Here is a 19,721-nt window from a genome sequence, read left to right on the forward strand (position 1 = left end):
GAACAGGGAGAATGATCCAGAAGTGTGATTGCTATTAAATCCACCAACATTCCGTTGTTTGAGATCTGGACTCATTGGTTGGATCATTCCAGAACTTTTTTAGAGGATTAAGTTTCTGCGGAACAATTCATTAATGTTCACTTCAGAAGAAAAGCCTCCAGGTTGCCACAGGTTACACAGTGAACCTTGTTGGAGAGGTGTATATTCAATGGAGAAAAGGTTGTGGTTTAATTCTGCAGTTCAGTGTAACACCCTTGAACTTTGTTACTGGCTGAGGCTTCACAATGTCTACAAAACACACAACGGACAGTACCAAAGCTATCTATTGTCATCGATGATGCAGATTTTGGCTTGAGCCATAACCCGATGAAACATCCACCCACACATGAGGACGTCAAACCTCCATTTGATTCGTAGCTGTCGTGTGTTAAGCGCTCGGATATTATCAGCCTCTAGATGTGTTAATGGCCGAGTCACAATTATTAGTTATGTGTCTTTGTGTTGAATAAAAAGCATGGAATTAAAGAGGAATTATCGGATTCTGAAACAGAAACGTCTGGGCTGTAGACGCTTGTGCATTTCAGGTGGTTTGTTGAGGTTGAAGCGTCAAGTTTTGCAGCCTTAGAGGTCTGACAAGTAGTTTGTTTTCAGCCTGTTGTCCAATAACAGGCACATCACGGTAATTGCATGGTGAGTGGGAGTGTGTGCTGTATTCCTGCCTGCTGAGGGAAAATAGGAGTTGTAGATTGTGGTGATTAATAATTCATTTGTGCAATCATTAGATATAGAACTCCTTTATAAGATCGTATAGATGATTATGCCGTACTTATGGGCGTGACATTGGATATAGATCAGACTTGCGCACCCATGTCTGTTGCAGTGCCTCGTTAAAAGCCGGTCATTTTATCTTTAATAGTCAGAACAGAATTACAGCTCTCAGACATTTGTTAGCAATTTAAAAACCATTCTCCTGTTGGATGGACTGCAAAATCATTTCAGCCATACACAGACTTGCACGTGCACACAGACAAGAAAGGATCGAGGCCGTTTACTTTAAACACATGAAAGGAAATATATATTTTTAAAAATAACAAAACAGAACGACATTTCATACAGAAGAGCTGCTGCCATTTGCAGAGGGAATTTACACAGGACTCCAAATGAAAACACTTTATCTGAAGTGGGACAAGAGCGATCACGCAGCTGAAATTGACTTTTCTTTCTTTTTTAATTCAGAGCCCCATATTGATGTGCCTGAGTTTTTCAGCCGGCGAGACCTTCGTGCCACCTCTGGTAAAGCATGAAGATGTTCTGTCACATACTGAGCTTCTTTTAAGGGTTTAATATACACTGGCTCTTGGTAATTCACTCGTAATGACATACGAACTACTGAAACATTTACACACAAAATTTAGAATTATTTTCTCCCCTGCTAAACAAGAATACTCTTATTTTTAAAGACAACATTTAAATGTTCCAAAAGTCCAGCGGAGATCGAGGCCTTTCCCATGAACACTTAAAAGCGCAGTGAGGAGAGATTAACGTTGTCGCAGTTGTCTCCATGGCAGACGCCAGGGGTGTGCGTTGGCAGTTGGGACTACCTCCCCGAGGCTCCGATGAGGCGTAGTTTCACCTTTCTTTTGATTAATGATGGCGCTTTTTCATCGCTGAGCATGGAACATATGCAAGGTCCACTAGTTGCTTAGCAGTCCATGTTTGGAGGGAGATGGTGAGAAATGAAAAGACATCTTGCCCATTTTGTGCAAACTGAGATGTAAACAAAGACTGTCCAGAGGTTGAAAAGGAAAGCGTAGGATAGCGACAAAGACAGCGTAGAAGGAAGATGCAGTGTGCTCCTTCAACAGACTGACAGGCACAGAGGGCCAATGGGATCGAGGGTGGGGAACAGACACAGAATCTGCCCAGATTCATGTGCTTCTTGTTCTGGTTAAACTCGGGTTGTCGCTGCTACAACAGCTTCTGATGTGCTTCAAAGGTCGGCTCGTTTGTCACGGTGGCCGAGGAGATTAAGGAGGGAGAACACATAGTACCACGAGTGGTCTCTTTAAAAGGTCACCATACGCACACACATACACAGGCATCCACGTAAGACTGCTTTATGGTCATGCTTGCTATTGCCTTTCCATTGTTCCCACCCATCCATCCATTACAAAAGAAAAAGTACAAAATATCTACTACACTGCCCCTCCGCTCCCCACCCTTCAACTATGCAAGGACAGAACCATATTGACTTAGATTTTTATATGTATATATGTACACAACAGTATGCCTTTGAGGCTGTTGAATAAGGGGCAGGGTGAAGTCTCTGCACTGAGTTATCAGTCATTGGTTTCTTCTTCTTCTCCATGGACAGATTATCTACACACAAATGTATGATTCTGAAGAGAAAGAGGGAGGTGGGAGGTTTCCCCCATCTCTATCCAAAGTTTTAGCATCCATGTTGGAGTAGAGGTCGAGCTGTAGGGGTGGTAACTGTATGTCAGTAGACCCAGGAGACGGGGACCCACTGAGGAGTGGTTGACACCAGGTCTACGGCTTCCTCCAGCAGGCGGATGGTGTCATCGATCTCATTATTGATGATGGTCTGATCAAAGTAGTGAGCGTAGGTCCGCTGAAGCATCTCCGATTCCTTCTGGAGCCGCTGGAGAGACTCGTCCTGGGGGTGCGGTAAGTGATTAAACCAATCATTAAATCACAATTTCTTAATGAACGTTTCCTGTCTTCTCCCTTCCTACAAGCCTGGAAGTGCTAAATGGAACAAATCGATCAGATCAAACTCTAATGTCTTGTAATTAAATACGCCCTTTTATGTTTTTCATCATAATGCTGTCGCCACGTATCCGTGCAATCCATTCGGACAGTAGTGCTCAGATTGATTTGCTTGTGCAAGATACTACAGTCCAGGGCATCTATTGCCGTTTAACTTCTGTAAACTGTGAGAAACCTTTTGACAATGCATCGAATCGATCTTCCTTTTTGTGTTCCGTGGATATAATATAGATATAAAAAACAGAATATAACTGAAATGATGGAACTGCTCAGAAAGAATGACATCTCTCCCTGAAATATTTTGACAGGATGGAATGATGAGGCCAAAGCAGACACGAGACGGTATCAAAATGAAGATGCACCACAAGGATGAGAACACAATTAAGAAGATTATTAGAGGGATTACAGGATTTAGAGGAAATTGGGAGGAATAAGGATGGACAAATCTACTGAAGCTACACAAACACAGAGCCCAGAAATGTTCTACATTCTCCTCACACCAGTACTTACTGGAAGCTTTCTGCACCACTTTGGAACCTTGGATGCAAATGTAAATATGCATGCAATAGAACACACAAACATGCTTAAAACACGTGAGGGCAGAGGCAGAAAAGGCAAGGATGAGAGATCTGCAGTTAGTTTGTCTGAATTCAGTGTCATTTCTATGGCTGTCAAATTTAAAGACTAAATAGACATCAAATCTATGGTGAGATATGGGCTTCATACCTGAATTCAGACTCAATGTCAGTGGGATTAAGTTAGTACATGCAGATACCGAGACAGCTCAGATAGGAAGTGTCTGTATCTACCTCAGTCATGCCTGGGGTGATGGTGGGCGCTGCGATGAAGACGACATAGGGAGCAAACTCGGCTGTCCTGAGGATCTTTAGCGCCTGAGAAGAGACAAAGTGTCTTTTACTGATGGTAGCAGTTGTGAGATCACACCATTGAAGTTGTAGTTTAAAAAAAAAAAAAAGACTGAAGGTATCTGTCAGAAGCGCCTCCACTAAACCTGACAGCTGAGGAGAGGAAGAGGGGAACAACACTACAAAGGGATCTGAACGTCACAATCCTGCCTGCAGACCAAGGCAGGTGCTCTGTGATCCTAAACACTGCTGATTACAACAAGGGAGTGTCTTCTCAGTGACTCGGCCACCTGTAGGACACTGAAGCAAAACCCCACTAAAACCAAGAAAATAAAGAGCCTTAAATGCCTGGAGGAGGACCGAGCCATTGACAGAAATCTCTAGCAAGGTCAAGACTATCCATGGAAGGGCTGACAACATCGGCAAACGCCTGGCCCCCACCTTCACTCTGCGAGTCGGGAGAACCGATTGCCCCGTTAAAAACTTCCAGGATTTTGCTGACAAGATACGGACCGTCAAATTAGGCACGGAAGAAACCTTTCCCCTGCCGTCACCTCAGTGTTCACCTGCATCCCAACTCCAGACGCACTTGCCACAGTGAGGAGATGATTCAACTAGGACAACAGACTCAGAGAACTCCACTATCTTCAGACCACATTTGCCCTCTGCTCAGCCTCTGACTTAAAACCGCCTTTGTCCAGTTCAGAGAACGCTTCTACAGACAGAACCACAGCTGTGCCGTGGGTCACTGGTGTCTCCAATCGTGGGGACCTCTTTCTCTAAACTCTCCCCAGCCATTGGTTTGGGTGTGTGGATGACACTTGGGTTAAAATCAAGACAAAAGTTGTACAATTGTTCCCAGCCTTTAAACAGTCAGTAAACCAGGACAGTTAATATCCCTGGGATTCCCACAAGCTAATTAAGCACTAAAGAAGCCTCCAGGATTAAAGGTAAAACCCAATTGAATTTCCTTAAAACAGATTCAATAACATGTCCCATAAATGTTGTCATCACTTAGTTCTGTTAAAAAAATAAATCTCAATATTAAAAGGGGAATAAGAATCCCTTGAATGTTTTGATGAAGCCTTTCCATGAGGCAAAATCTGTCCTTTGACCCTATGCCATCCCAAGAGTAATGTTCAAAGGAAGCTTTGTTCAGGCTACCTGGGGTTCCACATCCAGTATAGAGATCATGCCCTGTGCATGGATCTGCCTTATGGTCTCCAATCTAGTTCCATACATGGCATCCTCATGGCTTCCATACTCCAGATAGTCATTGTTGCTGATGTCCTGCATCATTTGGTCATGAGACACAAAGTAATAGTTCTTTCCATTCTCCTCATCCTTCTTTGGAGGCCGAGTTGTGTCTGAGGAAACATTGAAGAGGCGAATGACTGTCAGTGTCTGAGACAAGCGCAGCACAAAATTCTTTAGTTATTCATTGCTTGTCCTTGAATCTATGACTCATTTCTGCCTCCTCAGTTAAATTCGAACTTCAGTCAGAATGGTTGCATGGTTATATTAGCCATCTAGTTTTCAGTTTGTCTCCTGTCCTGTTTGCAAGAGCGCTTTAAACATGTATTGGTCCTTACGAGGGATGGGATAGGCGAAGCGATCAGGGTGCTTGGCAATGAGTGTGTTCTTAATGTGTCTCCGACCAACTCCATGTGCTCCTGAAAGAGAAAGAGGATGAAAAGCTGGTCCTACTATAACAAACATTTACACTGTTCCTTCCATTAAAATGTGGAGCAGAATAAGAATTTGTTGCATTTTCAGGTGCTGTTAGGTAGTTGTGGGTGACCTGATGGACAAAGAGTGCCATCTGTAATGGTGAGTGATGGTTGTTTTGATTTTAAAATCCTCAGGATGTTATACAGCTACCAGATAACATTCTTGATTAACAGGTTTTTTTCTACTGTAGTTGTGGAAAGACAACCTGCTGCCACATAATTAAAGGTAAGAGATCAGGCTTTCCTGTTCCCTGAGTAGTTCAGCAAAGACCTGTTTGACTGCAATGACAGTAAAACAGTACTGATGTTCAGGCGATAGTCTTTACTCCAGCCAGTGAGATTGCATTGTTCTGCAGTTTTCATAACATGTTTTGTCTTTGTCTAAATAGGGCTCGGAAGGACATGAAGCAATTCAACTTTAGGTCTCGTCTCCTCGTCCCTGCGCTCTCTGCTCCCCCAATCTGCACTCTCCTGCTGTCTTCTCGCCTCCTCCTCTGCTGTCTTCCCTCTCCACCCCTGCTCTCATCTTCCCTCCACTCTTCTCCTGCCCTGCTCTCCTCTCCTGCTGTCTTCCCTCATCTTCTCTCCACCCTTCTTCTGCTCTCCCTTCTCCCCTCCCACCCTGCTCTGCTGTCCTGCCCTCCTGTCCTGCCTCCTGTCCTGCCCTCCTGTCCTGCCCTCCTGTCCTGCCCTCTTGTCCTGCCCTCTTGTCCTGCCCTCTCCTCCTGCCCTCCTGTCCTGCCCTCCTGTCCTGCCCTCCTGTCCTGTCCTCTCCTCCTGTTGCTTGTTGGGGGTCAGGCCCTGTGATTCTGTAAAGCGTCTAGAAAATTTGGATTCTAACGCTATATAAATAAAGATTGATTGGAAGAAAAACATTTGACTGGTGCAACACCTTGATATAAGAGACTAAGCAAACCTACATATATACAGACAGAACAGTTGTCAAAATCGTACAGTATTGACTTACCAAGTAAGACCAATGTTTTTCTCTTAAATGATGGGAGTTTGACCACCTCCTCATATGTCACCAGATCTAGTTGGTCAAACACTGTGGAACAATAAACAGTATATCAGCAAAGAACCAATGTGATCACTGGAATGCTCATTAAATTAAGAAATTATTTAAAACTGATGGTCAACTAACATTAGTCCTGCACAAAATCCTACATTGTGTAAAACAAACATGTTTTTTAGAGTTTAAACAGTTAAATCAACTGCTAAAGAATATTTAAAAAGTGTAAAACAACCCTAAAACTATTAAATTATATTAAAGGACTGAAAGTACAAGTGGGAAAACATTGGATCTGAATAAATGTAAGAACAGAGTGTAACATTGAGATTTACATTTCAGTGTCTGATCCCTGTAGCTTAAACTGAACCTGCTCAATGAGATGATTACACACATGGTGCAACTGCTAGTTCTGAATACCTTGGGATAGCATTAAAAGTTGCTATTTCACAATAACCTTGGTTAGAGATAAAAACAGAGCTGAGCAGAGCAACATCATCTCAATTTGAATTACATTTCCACTAAACAAAGAAAGCAGCTGTCATTCATAAGTCAAGGTGACAATAGGGAGGGGGGATGAACTTTAAAAGCAGAGAGGAGGAAGAAAACACAGAAGCTGTGCACCAGCTGTCTGGAGTTACTTACATGCAGCCATTTCATTGGGTAAGAGACAGCATGGAATATGGACAAAGGGTGGGAGCGGAAGGGTTAATAAAGACACCATAAAAGAAAACATTGAACTGAATTAAAAAAAAAAAAAACACAAGAACAAAAACTAGAAACACCGAGTTAATTGCAACACTGTTAGTGAGAATTGTGGGAAATTAAGTGCGTTTACATGCACGCAAGAAAACCAAATTCCTGGCTTTAGTGGATTGCACAAAATGCACGTGGACGCTTCAGCGCGACTAAAATCAACCCAAAGAAGTCTGAATATAGCCAGACTAATACGCGCTGATAGCTTAGTTGTGATTTATGAGAGGTGCGGACAGCAAACTGACCTATGAGATCTGCACGTGCCCTATATTTCACCGACCTGGAACCAGAAATGTCCCACCGAGTTGATTAGGGTCTGCTGTGTAGCCGTCACTGATCGGAACTAGCGCACCGCGACAAAGTATTTTTTGGGCGGCAGCAATACTGCTCCAAGCACAACTTTACTGACGCATAAACTCACCCATCGCTGCTGTTGATTGAGCTGTAGCTGCTACCTCGTAATTAAGAGCTGTGGCCCAACAACATCAACGTAACAAAGTGCAAATCTCGACCGGGAGAGGTGACTTAACGCCACCGTTAATCCAGCTACCGCAAAGTCCTTCGTGGACAGAAAGTCCCGTTGCATAAATTCTGCACGTCGATCAAGCGAGAAGTGATTGAGAGGCGCATGTAAAGGCACTTATTGAGACAGCTGGTAAGGTCTGTCAGAAGGAAAAGGCAACAAGCGTGCAGCAGTGACACACCGATGCTTCAAAGCTGGAACACCGTGATTAACATCTTTTGTAGCATTACACAATCACAGATGTTTTCTGTTATTAAAAGAATTTCACAGATCAAATTAAGATCGACTGTATAGCCATTTGTTTTCTTACATGTTGTGTGAGTTTACCTGCATTGTGCTTGGCCAGATACTTGTCTTTGTATTGCTTCTTCTTCTTGCCAAACCAGGTACAACTGGCCTGCTGTTCCTGTTTGGTCTTCTCCATTGCTATGCATGCAACCCGCCTGGAGAGGACCAAGTAGAACTCCAGTTAAGATTACATTTACCCCTGATACAGTCATGCAATGAAAGCAGACCAGACACATTGATCCTACACAACAGATTTGCTTCCTTTTATAATCTGCAATCATTTTACTCTTGATATAAAAATTTGTACACAACACACTGTCCAATCATCTAAAAACAACACTAACATAAGCTAGACAAGCCAAATAAAAGACTAACAGTGTGTGTGTTCAGATGAACTGGAAAAAACCCTGACAGGACTGTCAAACATGATATTTATGCAACTCCATATAAAAACAGAAATTCATTACCGTCATGTCATTTACGCAAGTAGAAAAGGAAAAAAAGGCTAATGGTGCTATATTTCTTCTCACAGCTCTTGATAACTGAATCCTGGTTTCCTCCATAACAATTACAAACAACTTATTTTCACACATACTGGTGGGAACCAAAGACCAGCACTGAAGGAAAGAAATGATTCCTTGTATTTTCCAGCTACTACAGTCTGTGTTTACCCATTTCTTTCACTCAAATGCTGTGGTGGTGATACAAAACTCAAAACCTCCGACGACCGACAATTAAAAACGAACTACCACATGACTCCCAAAAGAGGAAGGTTATGGCGATACGCAAGTACCAGTAGGTGTTACTTGCCACGCTGGTCACCAACATAACTCTGCAATTAAAATTTTCAAAAGAATTGACTGGGAATTAAAAACAAAAAAACAAAAACAACATGTTGCTGCACTGGAATCGCCTCAACAACAGCAGCACAATTCCTGCAGAGCCGCAGATGAACTGTAATGACTTCAGCAGTTGCAGATACAAATGAACGATGTATAATGTAAAACCTGTGGTGTCGGTGCACGCTGCTTTGATGCAACACGCGGAACACCGAGTTTACTTCAGTCGTACCACGACCATTTTTCATGGCGTTTTGGTGTGCACCAGAGTGCGTCTCTTGTGTTCACACCGTCCCACTTACGTCCCGCTAGGAACTGGCTCAACCTAATCCTGCCTGTGTTAAAGCACCCAAAGATGTAGAATAATCCCACACCTATATTTGCATGTTTCCATCAGGTCATATACAGATGCAAGAAAAAGTATGTGAACCCTTTGGGATTACTTGGACTCTCCTTTGGCAGCAATAACCTCAGCCAAACGTTTCTTGTAGTTGCAGATGAGACCGGAGGAATTTTGGACCATTCCTCTTTACAAAACCGAATCAGTTCAGCAATATTCTTGGGATGCCTGGTGTGAATCGCTCTCTTGAGGTCACGAAACAGCATCTCAATCGAGTTGAGGTCAGCTCGAGGAGGCGTATTTTCTTCTGTTGAAGCCATTCTGTTGATTTACTTCTACCTCGTGGGGTTGTTGTCCCGTTGCATCACCAATCCCCCGTTAAGCTTCAGTTTGCAGACACATGGTCGTAAGCTTTCCTGCAAAATGTCTTGATAAACTTGGGAATTCATTTTTCCGTCGATAACAGCAATCTGTCCAGGCCTTTAGGCAGTCCCAAACCACGATGCCCCCTCCACTATATTTCAGTTGGGATGAGGATTTGATGGTGGTCTGCTGTGCCTCTTTTCTCTACACATAGTGTTGTGTGTTCCTTCCAAAGAACTCTATTTTGGTTTCATCTGTCCACAGAATATTTTGCCAGTAGTATTGTTGAACATCCAGGTGCTCTTTTGCAAACTTCTAAAGTGCAGCAATGTATTTTTTGGACAGTAATGGCTCCCCCCGTGGTTTCCTCCCATGAACTCCATTCTTGTTTGATGTTTTACTTATTGTAGATTTGGCAGCAATAATGTTAGCATGTGCCAGAGAAGTTTTTCGCTGACACTCAAGGATTCTTCTTCACCACACTGAGCATTGTGCGCTGTGCTCTCAGTCATCTTTTACAGGACGACCACACCTCGGGAGAGTAGCAACAGTGCTGAACTTTCTCCATTTGTAGACCGTGTGTCTGACTGCAGACACACGGAGGTCAGGGCTTTTAGAGATACTTCTGTAACCCTTTCCAGCTTCATGCAAGTCAACGATTCTTGATCAGAGATCTAATGAGAGCTCTTTTGTGCGGGGCATGGTTCACATCAGGTAACGCCTCTTGAGAATAGCAAACTCACCACTGTTTTGTAGGGGGCAGGTCAGTTTTAACCAACACCTGAATTCTCTTCACATTAAGTGGACTCCAGGTTGGCTGGCTGCAATTACGCCAGCTCTTGGAGCAGTGATTTGCATGGGGCTCACATAATTTTTCCACCCTGCACGGTGAATGTTTAATAAAAACACGAAAACCTGTCATTTTTTGTCCGGTATAAGTTTAAGCAGTCTGTGTTTGTCTAGTGATGTGACTTAGATGAAGATCAGAACTTACACTTAACTTATAACCGATTTATGCCAAAATCCAAGTAATCCCAAAGGGTTTAAATACCTTTTCTTGCAACTGTATGCAACCACTGTCAGGCCTATCACAATAGGTTCTGAAGGGTTAAATTCTTTCAGAAACTATACTATGATGGACAACAATTTAATTCAAACATACATTTTTGGCTATAAAACAGAAACAAGAAAGGCCAAATCTGACAACAACCAAAACCAAACCAACACCAAACCTACATAATTTAAGTAAGCTAGTCTTAGGACAACGTTCCTAATGAGCAGCAAACGAGATTCAAGCAAAGAACACAATTATGCTGATTTTTCCTCACCATTCCTGTAGCTCTGGTGATGGAATGAGGCCTGCCGTCCCATTCTTAGTGTTCTCTAGCTTCCCCTGCCACCAGTTGTGGTCATCCTTGGAGATGATCTGAATGATGTCGCCCACTCTAAAGCGAATGCCCGCCTCCTTACAGGGAATGAGGTCATCTTTGGCCGGGTCATACTCAAACTGGGCACGAACATAAATCTGGAAGGGAGGGACAGTCAAACATTACAGTTTGTGTTGAAGCGATAATCAATATATATGGGAAATATGACGCCCATGTGAGCATGAACTGGCTGTGAATATTTTAGAGCATGTTCCTATTTAATAAAAGCAAAAAGAATAAAATCAGGCTGAGGAAGAAAACAATGAAGAGTGACACAAAATGGTGAAACATCTCTGTGGGTGTACTCAGGTTATCTACTGCTTGTGCACCTACACGCAGGTTATTTTACTGCCTTTAATGTCCACTGACATCTGTGGCCCGAAGACAGCCTTGATGGGAAGCATGACATCTAGACATAACTATGACGTGGAACAGAACTTTACGATGGGGGAGGACAGATTGGGATCTACTTCTACGGAGGGTCCACTTTGAGGCATCTTACCTTGATGGACAATTTGTCCTTGATAGCAGGTCTGGCGATCTATGGGGTTGAGAGCATCACATACACTTACACATAGATCATGCACTAGTAAACTTTGAGGAAGGGCAAACAGACGTGGTGCAAGAAGGGACCCACAGTCAGCCGCTGGATCTAAGATCTCAATCTACAAAGTCTTAGAACTACACTTGGTTATGCACCTGATATTAAAATGGGCAAATGCTTGAAATCAACAGGGAAGAAAAATAATTTGTGACTACAATAAATTTCAATAAGCATCTTACTACATATTTTTGTTTTATCTTGCAGGAGGGGCAAAAACCTTCAACGGAAACAAAATGGATGTAAAAACTGAGTACACACATGCGGGATGTGGGCATGAGAGTATGTTTAATCCTTTGGTGCACTGTGCAGCAAAGGAGGAGAACAATGTGAGTGAGGCAGTGCGGCCATGTTGCAAGGAAATAGAAAAGCATACCTGTCGACCTTTAGGCTGGATTGTGGATGGCAGATCCTAGATGGAATGACAAGTTTAAGTCATTACATGTGGGAAAGAATATATATATATATATACACTCCGGGAAAAAGCTCATTTTTCAGATTTAAATCTGTACTGATAAGTCAAAGGTTTTTGTCATTTAGATTTGGACTTATCCCCCAATGTAGTGAGCAGAAGAAGCAACTTACCAGGATAGAGCTCGTGACGCTGGCATGACCGTTTGCTGGCGACTGTCCGGACAGATCTGGTGACTCTTTCTGCAGAAGGTAGGGGAATGAGGTCCAAATGGTATCCAGGTATGCAAACATTTAACATTGATTGCTTTATTTCCTACCTCACAAGACATGGACTGGGAGCGGTAACTGGGTACAATCTTGAAAGTGATGCTTCCCCTCATCTCCCTCTGAGCATAGGGAGGGAGTTAACAATATTATCGTAGATGGATAGATAAATAGACAGAAATGATTGCCAATACTGTAGAGTAATTACCCAAAATAAAACATTAAAACGTTGATGCACAAACAGTCGGAGTATTCTCTGACTCACCAGCATCTTTTGGAGCTGCTCCACTGTCTGATTGGCAACACTGATGCCATTAATCTCACGGATCTCATCTCCTACATGCAGAGTACCTGATGGCAACAAATAACGATTTACCACAGTAAAACTACAATCAAATCCCCAGCTGCCGACACGTCAGTGTGCAACTCGGCAGCAAAAACCTGTGAGCCCCCTGAGATGGCTCCCCAGGGAGGCCAGTTAAGGTCAGTTTTTTCAATTAAAGTTACTTCATTGAAAGAGAAATATCTGAAATGGAACGATATATGTGCGAGCACCTTGTCGGTGAATCATTCCTCCGTGCATAATTCGGGCTACGATGCAGTGGTTAAGGTCATTCATTTTCAGAGTGATGCCCTAGAAGATATGATCAGAGGTGGAATTTACTGATAAAACATAGTTTAGTCCTTTTTTTCCCCCAATTAAAACAAAATGTAAATTACATTTTTATACATCGCTAAAACAGCATTACTAGTGTCCACTCACCATGGGCTCATCAGTGTTCTTCTGAAACTGAACCAGGCGGACCCTGGTGACATTCTCCAGGTCCATGTCTCCGTTAGTGCTGTCTGGCGAGTCTCCGTTCAGGTAAGGTGAAGTTGGCGGGGGAGTCACCCTCAGCGCCTCGTCACTGTAGACCTCGTGAGCCACCACATCGTGGGTCTGGAGCAGAGCCTGGAAAACAGGCACAGTGTTGAAAGAAGATTCCCGCTCACGGCCCCTCGGTGTGGACAAATTCCTCAAGTTCTAATAAGGACACGGATGCGTGAATAATGAATGAATCAAGCGAATCCATTGTAGTCAAGCTTGTCAGAAAGAAAGGTATACATGGCCTAGCTTTGAATAGGTGCACTGACAGCTCCCCTGACGGTGTGGAAGTTCACTCTAATCCTCTTTGCACACTAAACACGTTAGTGACACAGTTTCTAGTTTGTGTGTTTAATTCTACTGCTGTACACGCCAAATGATCTGATCTGCTCAGCAGTGAAAACAGGTTCACCGATGCTGCACAAGAGCCTTGAAAATACAAAGCAGCTGCTTTTTGGTAACAGCAGACTCATAAACGACAGATGCCTCTGCATTAAGTGTGACTCTCAAATCAATCGAACCAGATGCAAAGTTACATTTTAATAAGATAAAGTGCATTCCACTTTATACCTCAAAAAATGAAGCTATATTTAACTCAGAGAGAGGTTTGAAGTGGAAGAATAAGCGGCTGGTTTTTTTTAAGGCTTTAACAATCGTTCTGTGGCAGTGTGGTGTTAAAGTCAGGTCAGAGAGCAGCATGAGCTAATAGGATTGAAGCAAGTCTAAAGCATGACAACTCCAGGAGGTGTTACAGCCTGAATTAGCCTACACCACAGCTTCTTCTGTTTCTATTTCTAACATCTAAAACCATTCTACATTCATCTGCAGTGACATCCAAAGTGACAAATCAGACCACCACCAAAACAGAAACCCTGAAGTTGTAGTACAACAAGCACCGCACTGGGCTACTCCTATCAGATGTTGTGGTACCCTTGCAAGACATCCAGGAGTTTTCAGTTTCTATATCCATCAATGCATTCCTAAAGTCTGTTAAAGACATTTGACGCACAAAATTTGCTGTAAGTCCACTCAGAAGAATCTGACACTTTTTCCTCTTCCCTCTACTGCTTCTGCAGTTTGCGGGCTAACCAAGCTCAGCTCAGGTGCTAAGCAGCTTTGTGTTGCAGGGACTTGGTTTATGAGACTCTGTAAGCACAGATCTGAAAGATCTGACTGAAGGATAAACATGTGCTGCATTTATGCTTCATCATCGTACCATAAAATGAGGCTGCGTGAGGATCCTCCTGAGCTCCTTGGCTTCCATGTTCTCCGGATAACAAGCAATGGTTTCCAGTACCTGATGAAGTGCTAATGTTAATTATGCTAATAAATGTTGATTTATACCCACAACTGCTTCAGTATTAATTGCCCCCTTACCTCTTTGGCCCTCTGCACTCCATCACTTGGGGGATTCCTGATCTGAGGGGATGACCTGGTGTTGATTTTGTCATAAAGCTAAAATAAAGAACAGTACATTTTTATTTGTAGCTCAAAAATTAAAAATAAATAGAGGTACGTTATTGTCACTGACTGAATTCTCGTTACTTCTAAACTTTTTTCATGGTACAGCAGAAGCCAGATCCATACAAGGTGACCTCAAGCAGTTTGTGCACACATTTCTGTCCAAAATGTTACTGGACATGATTTAAAGAATGGTCTGGTGCCTGCTACAACTTCCAACTTTATATATATGTGTCACATTAAATTGTTGAATTTGTTGAGAACACACTAATCAATAAAAGATTTTTAACTCTTATTTTCATTCATTCAATGACATCTGGTATGTGTGAGTCAAGTCTTAGCCTAATCTCTTGCACAAGCCATTTGATTTTTGTGACTCCTGCTGGACATTTGGGTAATGACACGGGAGGCGGGTTTGCTGCTGCGCTTTACTCACATCTAAGAGAGTGTGGAGGTGCTGATCCTGGAAGACGCTGTGAAGGAAGTCCATGTCTTTCTCACTGCAGTCTGTCAGTGCATGAATTTCCTCTAGACTGTCCAAAACTTGCGATACTGCTCCTGTACACACACGGGTGTATTCATAGTTATACACAAATACAGACCAAACTACAAGTACACCAAGCACTTCCTGAAAATGTTTGATGCAAACACTTAACATGACAGACCACAAACACAACATTACACAAGCACAAACAGGCAAAGGAAGACAACAAATTGAAAAGAAAAAAAAACACCACACAACAGAAGACGGACACTACGAATAACAACTCACAAACACATACACATACAAACTATTGAACCCCAAGTACCTGCTGCATCGCCCACACATGCAGCAAAACCAGAGAAACAGCAGTATATGGTATCAATACAGCGTCAGAAGAAAGATTACTTTACAAGTAAGTCAGTGTCGATGATTGTACGATTAGCCATACAGCCAAGGAAGATGGAGAGAATGTGCAGAAATATGGAAGAAAAAAATCCAATATTATGTACCTAAAACATGTTTTGGCATAATGGATGTGTACCATAAAAATTAAAGAGTCCAAAATTAGCTCGGGTTCCAAACATATCGTACTCCTATTTGACAAATGTATTAAAAGTACACACTGTGTCTTTAAAACTCAATAAACCTGCAGTGAACCACATTTCAGAGACAAGAGCCAAGCAGAATTCAACTTTCAAATGCAGTTTTGATTGAAAGTAATATCCCGTTGGTAATAACTCCTAACACCTCTGGTAGACTGAGGTAAACCCATTTCCTATCATTTGGTTTAGATGTTGGCCCTTGTTCTGCAGCATATCATGAGGTGCCTTGAGATTCTACAGATGACAGATACAGGGGAAAAAAAATCTCTTCAAGGTTTGTTTACATGCATCTCATTAATCAAAAAAAAAAATTGAACAATTTTCATTGATATATAAAAATGGTAAAATTCAGTTATTGTCCAATGGTTAATAGCTGCATAGTGAAAACCATTTCATTGTCTTTTTAGACACTTTAAATGCATGTAAACTAAATTGTACAGGTCTAGTGGTAGATTTTACTTAAATGAAACTGAAAGGAAAGACACAGGGAGGAGTGGGAGCCACATTATCAAACAGGGAAAAATAATGCACGTGATGATGTCATGATGGTATCACACATGAACATTCTACTGGGGGATACATACTTTCAGCAGCTAGCAGTCCTAGGGACAGCACAGCAGAACAACAATAAAACCAAAGGAAGAAAGGCTGAGATTAGAGAAGTAGAGTTTTTGTATTTTACAATTTTAAAAAAGTTAGAAGGCAGAAGACAATGAGCTTAAGCAGCGTGGGGAAGCCGAGTGCGGGCGGGAAAAGGAAGAGAAAACACAGGTCAAGCATATTCAGCAAAAGCATGTGCCACTTACTGCCAGCATCTGTGGAGCACAATTGTCTGGTTTATTTTTGCCATTTGAGGAAGTGTGACTGCAGCAGACTGCCAACCTCAGCACAAATATGCATGTGCACGTCAGGCTGCAGCAGCTGATTGTGAACTTTAAATACAAGAGTGACTCTGCTGATGTTACTCATCCATTCGATGGTTATGTAACGCGCTACTGCAATCATACCGCTTATTACAGGGAAACAATTGGTGCCACCGGGCTGAGATGCAGCCCACAGATATTTTAGCAATAGGAAGTGAGACGAGGAAGTGAGGCATTTGAGAAACATCTGTCTCTATACTACAGAGGAAAGTTGCCTCGGTCAGCTGGAATGCGCATCAACAAACCGTCCAAAAACCTCTACCCCAACCCTCATGAGGTTTAATATGGTGAAAGCTTATGGACTTACAAATATTTTACGTCTATAACTTCTACATAATGTATCCAAAAAACAAATAATTGGTATTGGAACGTGAATTAGAAGAGTAACTTTAATTGGCCAGCTGAACTTTTATGACCAAAAGAGGGTAAAACAATCTGTAAAGGTGTACAATATTGCAGAAATATAGAGGATCTGCTGAACAAACTTATTTTTTTATTTTTTTTAAGCGTTTTGGAGAATAAATTACCTGATGAGGTGGGGTCATCCGAGAAGTCATGTAGCTCCTCTGGGGGGTCACCATAATAAGAATTAAACTTGTGGCTGGAGACAGCAGCCAGTACTGCCCCCTGGAGCAGAGAGACAACAGTCATTTCTGGTATATGGTGTGGTGGATGACACAGAGATAAACATCTGAACAAGACTTCAACTCAGCCCTGCAAAAGCCTACTGCAGAGGAGGTACCGTTTCCTCTACTTTAAGAATCAACCACAGAGGCTGTGTGGTTTCAGGCAAGCAATGACTCTGCTAACCTTCAGCTTCCTCCTTGCATTGAACTTCCTCAGCTGCTCCACCGTTTCAGGCAGGTGGATCTTGTATGCGTATCTGTCCCTTTCCTGCACACACACGGGCAAAAAAGATGGGAAGCCTGAGCACACACATATTAGATGTAATGATGAAAGTAACAGCAGAGCCAAGTCGCCAAGCAGACGAGAGGGGAAGCTGCAGTACAGGGAGAGTTTGAGATGTTTGGGTTTTAACATAGGACACACTAGCAAATGTTCATTATCATGGTTAGATTTAAGGTCACTTCACAATTGGAAGAGGTTTTAATTGTATGTGCGTAAAGCTTTCTAGTAGAAATATAAAAATCTTTATATTAGAGACAACTCAGACACGTGCCCACCTTCAGCCAGGGGTGGTTGAGGGCCTCATAGACGGTGATCCTCTCAGCAGGGTCCAGCATCAGCATGCGTCTCACCAGGTCCTTGGCACTCTCTGAGATATGGGCCCATTGACGTGGGTTCATCTAAACACAGGTTACAGTTTCACCATCCATAACACTGCTGTACAACCACACATCCCAAGATATAAATATCGTATTGTACGTTACATTTAAGCACATTAAAAAAGACAAAAACATTATCAGCTAAAAATGAAGACTGGAGCCCAACTACAAATTTAATGACTGACAGTTTTTATATTAAATCAGCACAACAGTGATTCAACCTTAATTTGCGAGACAATTTATTGCATAAACAAAAAGACATTTGTCAGACATTTGTATTGTCAGAATAAACTCTCAAAACATGTGTAAATTTTCTGAAGTAAGAAAACTTCAGCAAGACGCATGCAGAGATGTGAGAGCAGTGGTCGTATCAGCAGAAACACGAAGTAAAAAAGGTTTTTCAAGATGCAGTATTTGGGGGAAAAAAACTTTAAGATATGAACTAAAAAGTTCCTCAAAAACAGTGCATTTTCAGAGTAATTAATTTTCAGTGATGTATTATGCTGCAGACTTGGGCTACCATAAAAAAAATAAACAAAACAATCTGACAATTGAAAAAAAATCTGTTTATTCAAGTGAAAATGGGATTTTGTATTCTTTGTTGTAAATTTTCAAATAAACAAATAAATCGTATGGACATAAGTAGTCAATAACTCTTAGCTGTCTAAATCTGTGTATGTCAGAGATCAAGCCATCAGGTCAAAAAGAGACACAATTGAAGGAAAGCTGAGTGGAGTAAAGCACAGAGGTATACTGACATATAAAACAGTGATGGCTATATTAAAAGGTTCACCTCCTATCAAGAAAAAGACCCAGAAAATGTGGCCCAGTGAGTCCTGATTGGACCCAATTGCACACAACCTCATGGATAAAAGGCTCAGCTATAATGTAAAACTGGCCATTACCTTGTATTTTCCCTTGATGATAGCCTCAAACAAGCGTTCCTTGGTGCCATAGAACGGAAGGCATCCAGAGAGCAGGATGAAGAGGATGACTCCACATCCCCACACATCCACTGGTTTACCGTACGGCTCCCTCTTCACAACCTCAGGTGCCATGAAGTGAGGTGTACCGACTCGGCCTGAGGACATTACACAGCAATTAGCTGAAGACTGAAATATACTCAGGGTGGTGTTTGGTTCAGTGCAGGCTGCTTAGCTTCCCAGGATTCTTTGTCATGTCTAAAACTGGCTTGTTAGTTAATACTTTAAATGTCAGATAACATGCATGAGTGTCTTCAGTACTGTACCTCCAGCTACTAGGCCAGACTCTCCCAGCTGAATGGCCACTCCAAACCCTCCCAGCTTGACAGGAGCAGAGTTCTCCTTCGAGGCCAACAGCACACAGTGAGGCTGCAGAGGAAGCAATCAATTGAGTTTGTTAGAATGAGAAGTCCAAAGATTAAATATGTTAGTATTTTATTATAATAAAAAGTTTCCTTTTGTGAAACTTAAAAGCTGATGAAGAATTAACTTGACATTAAAGTAATGAATCTGCCAAGATCAAAATAACAGATTTCTGATTGCTGAGCAGACCAGCTGGCAGGCAATAGCACCAAATACCATGAAATGTTGGTGAGCACAATCCATTTCCTGCCCCATCATAAAGGTTAAATTATACTTTACATTTATCAACCCACTGATAAAAATCCCCATGACACAAGTTTTATTCACATTTACCACTAAATGAAAACCTTCACATTATAATGTGGGCAGAGTGTGACCTTAACAGTATTCTAGCACGTGAGCCTATTTAGTGAAAAGCGGAACAATACTGTCATTCAATTATTCTTAAAAAGAACAGAAGTTCACCAAATAACAGTTTTCCAAACAAAACCATTTAAGAAAAATACGTCTCCAGCAACATTCATACATGTCTTTATATCTTAAT

The 19,721-nt window shown here is 42.0% G+C and overlaps 1 protein-coding gene across 9 annotated transcripts in view; it reads right to left on the reverse strand.

Annotated features, from left to right (window-relative positions):
* Positions 1-870: 870 nt before the first annotated feature.
* LOC130522479 (peripheral plasma membrane protein CASK) overlaps positions 871-19,721 on the reverse strand; it is a 34,829-nt gene continuing 15,978 nt past the window's right edge. Inside the window, exons 6-28 of one of the 9 annotated variants that reach the window (XM_057026910.1) lie at positions 19,081-19,183; positions 18,737-18,912; positions 17,730-17,852; positions 17,356-17,439; positions 17,073-17,172; positions 16,207-16,224; positions 14,973-15,097; positions 14,453-14,530; positions 14,292-14,372; positions 12,974-13,162; positions 12,766-12,844; positions 12,476-12,561; positions 12,264-12,332; positions 12,118-12,186; positions 11,909-11,944; positions 11,434-11,472; positions 10,833-11,029; positions 8,002-8,117; positions 6,354-6,419; positions 5,249-5,329; positions 4,821-5,023; positions 3,600-3,683; positions 871-2,677 (exon numbers count right to left, since the gene is read on the reverse strand). In XM_057026910.1, the coding sequence (XP_056882890.1) occupies positions 2,501-2,677; positions 3,600-3,683; positions 4,821-5,023; positions 5,249-5,329; positions 6,354-6,419; positions 8,002-8,117; positions 10,833-11,029; positions 11,434-11,472; positions 11,909-11,944; positions 12,118-12,186; positions 12,264-12,332; positions 12,476-12,561; positions 12,766-12,844; positions 12,974-13,162; positions 14,292-14,372; positions 14,453-14,530; positions 14,973-15,097; positions 16,207-16,224; positions 17,073-17,172; positions 17,356-17,439; positions 17,730-17,852; positions 18,737-18,912; positions 19,081-19,183 (2,379 nt within the window). In that variant the 3' untranslated portion in view covers positions 871-2,500. Of the gene's footprint in view, positions 2,678-3,599; positions 3,684-4,820; positions 5,024-5,248; positions 5,330-6,353; positions 6,435-8,001; positions 8,118-10,832; positions 11,030-11,433; positions 11,473-11,908; positions 11,945-12,117; positions 12,187-12,263; positions 12,333-12,475; positions 12,562-12,765; positions 12,845-12,973; positions 13,163-14,291; positions 14,373-14,452; positions 14,531-14,972; positions 15,098-16,206; positions 16,225-17,072; positions 17,173-17,355; positions 17,440-17,729; positions 17,853-18,736; positions 18,913-19,080; positions 19,184-19,721 lie in introns of all 9 variants that reach the window. The other 8 variants (XM_057026908.1, XM_057026907.1, XM_057026915.1 and 5 more) reach the window with 8 other exon arrangements.

The sequence above is a fragment of the Takifugu flavidus genome, chromosome 3, assembly GCF_003711565.1.
Source record: "Takifugu flavidus isolate HTHZ2018 chromosome 3, ASM371156v2, whole genome shotgun sequence".
NCBI lineage: Eukaryota > Metazoa > Chordata > Actinopteri > Tetraodontiformes > Tetraodontidae > Takifugu > Takifugu flavidus.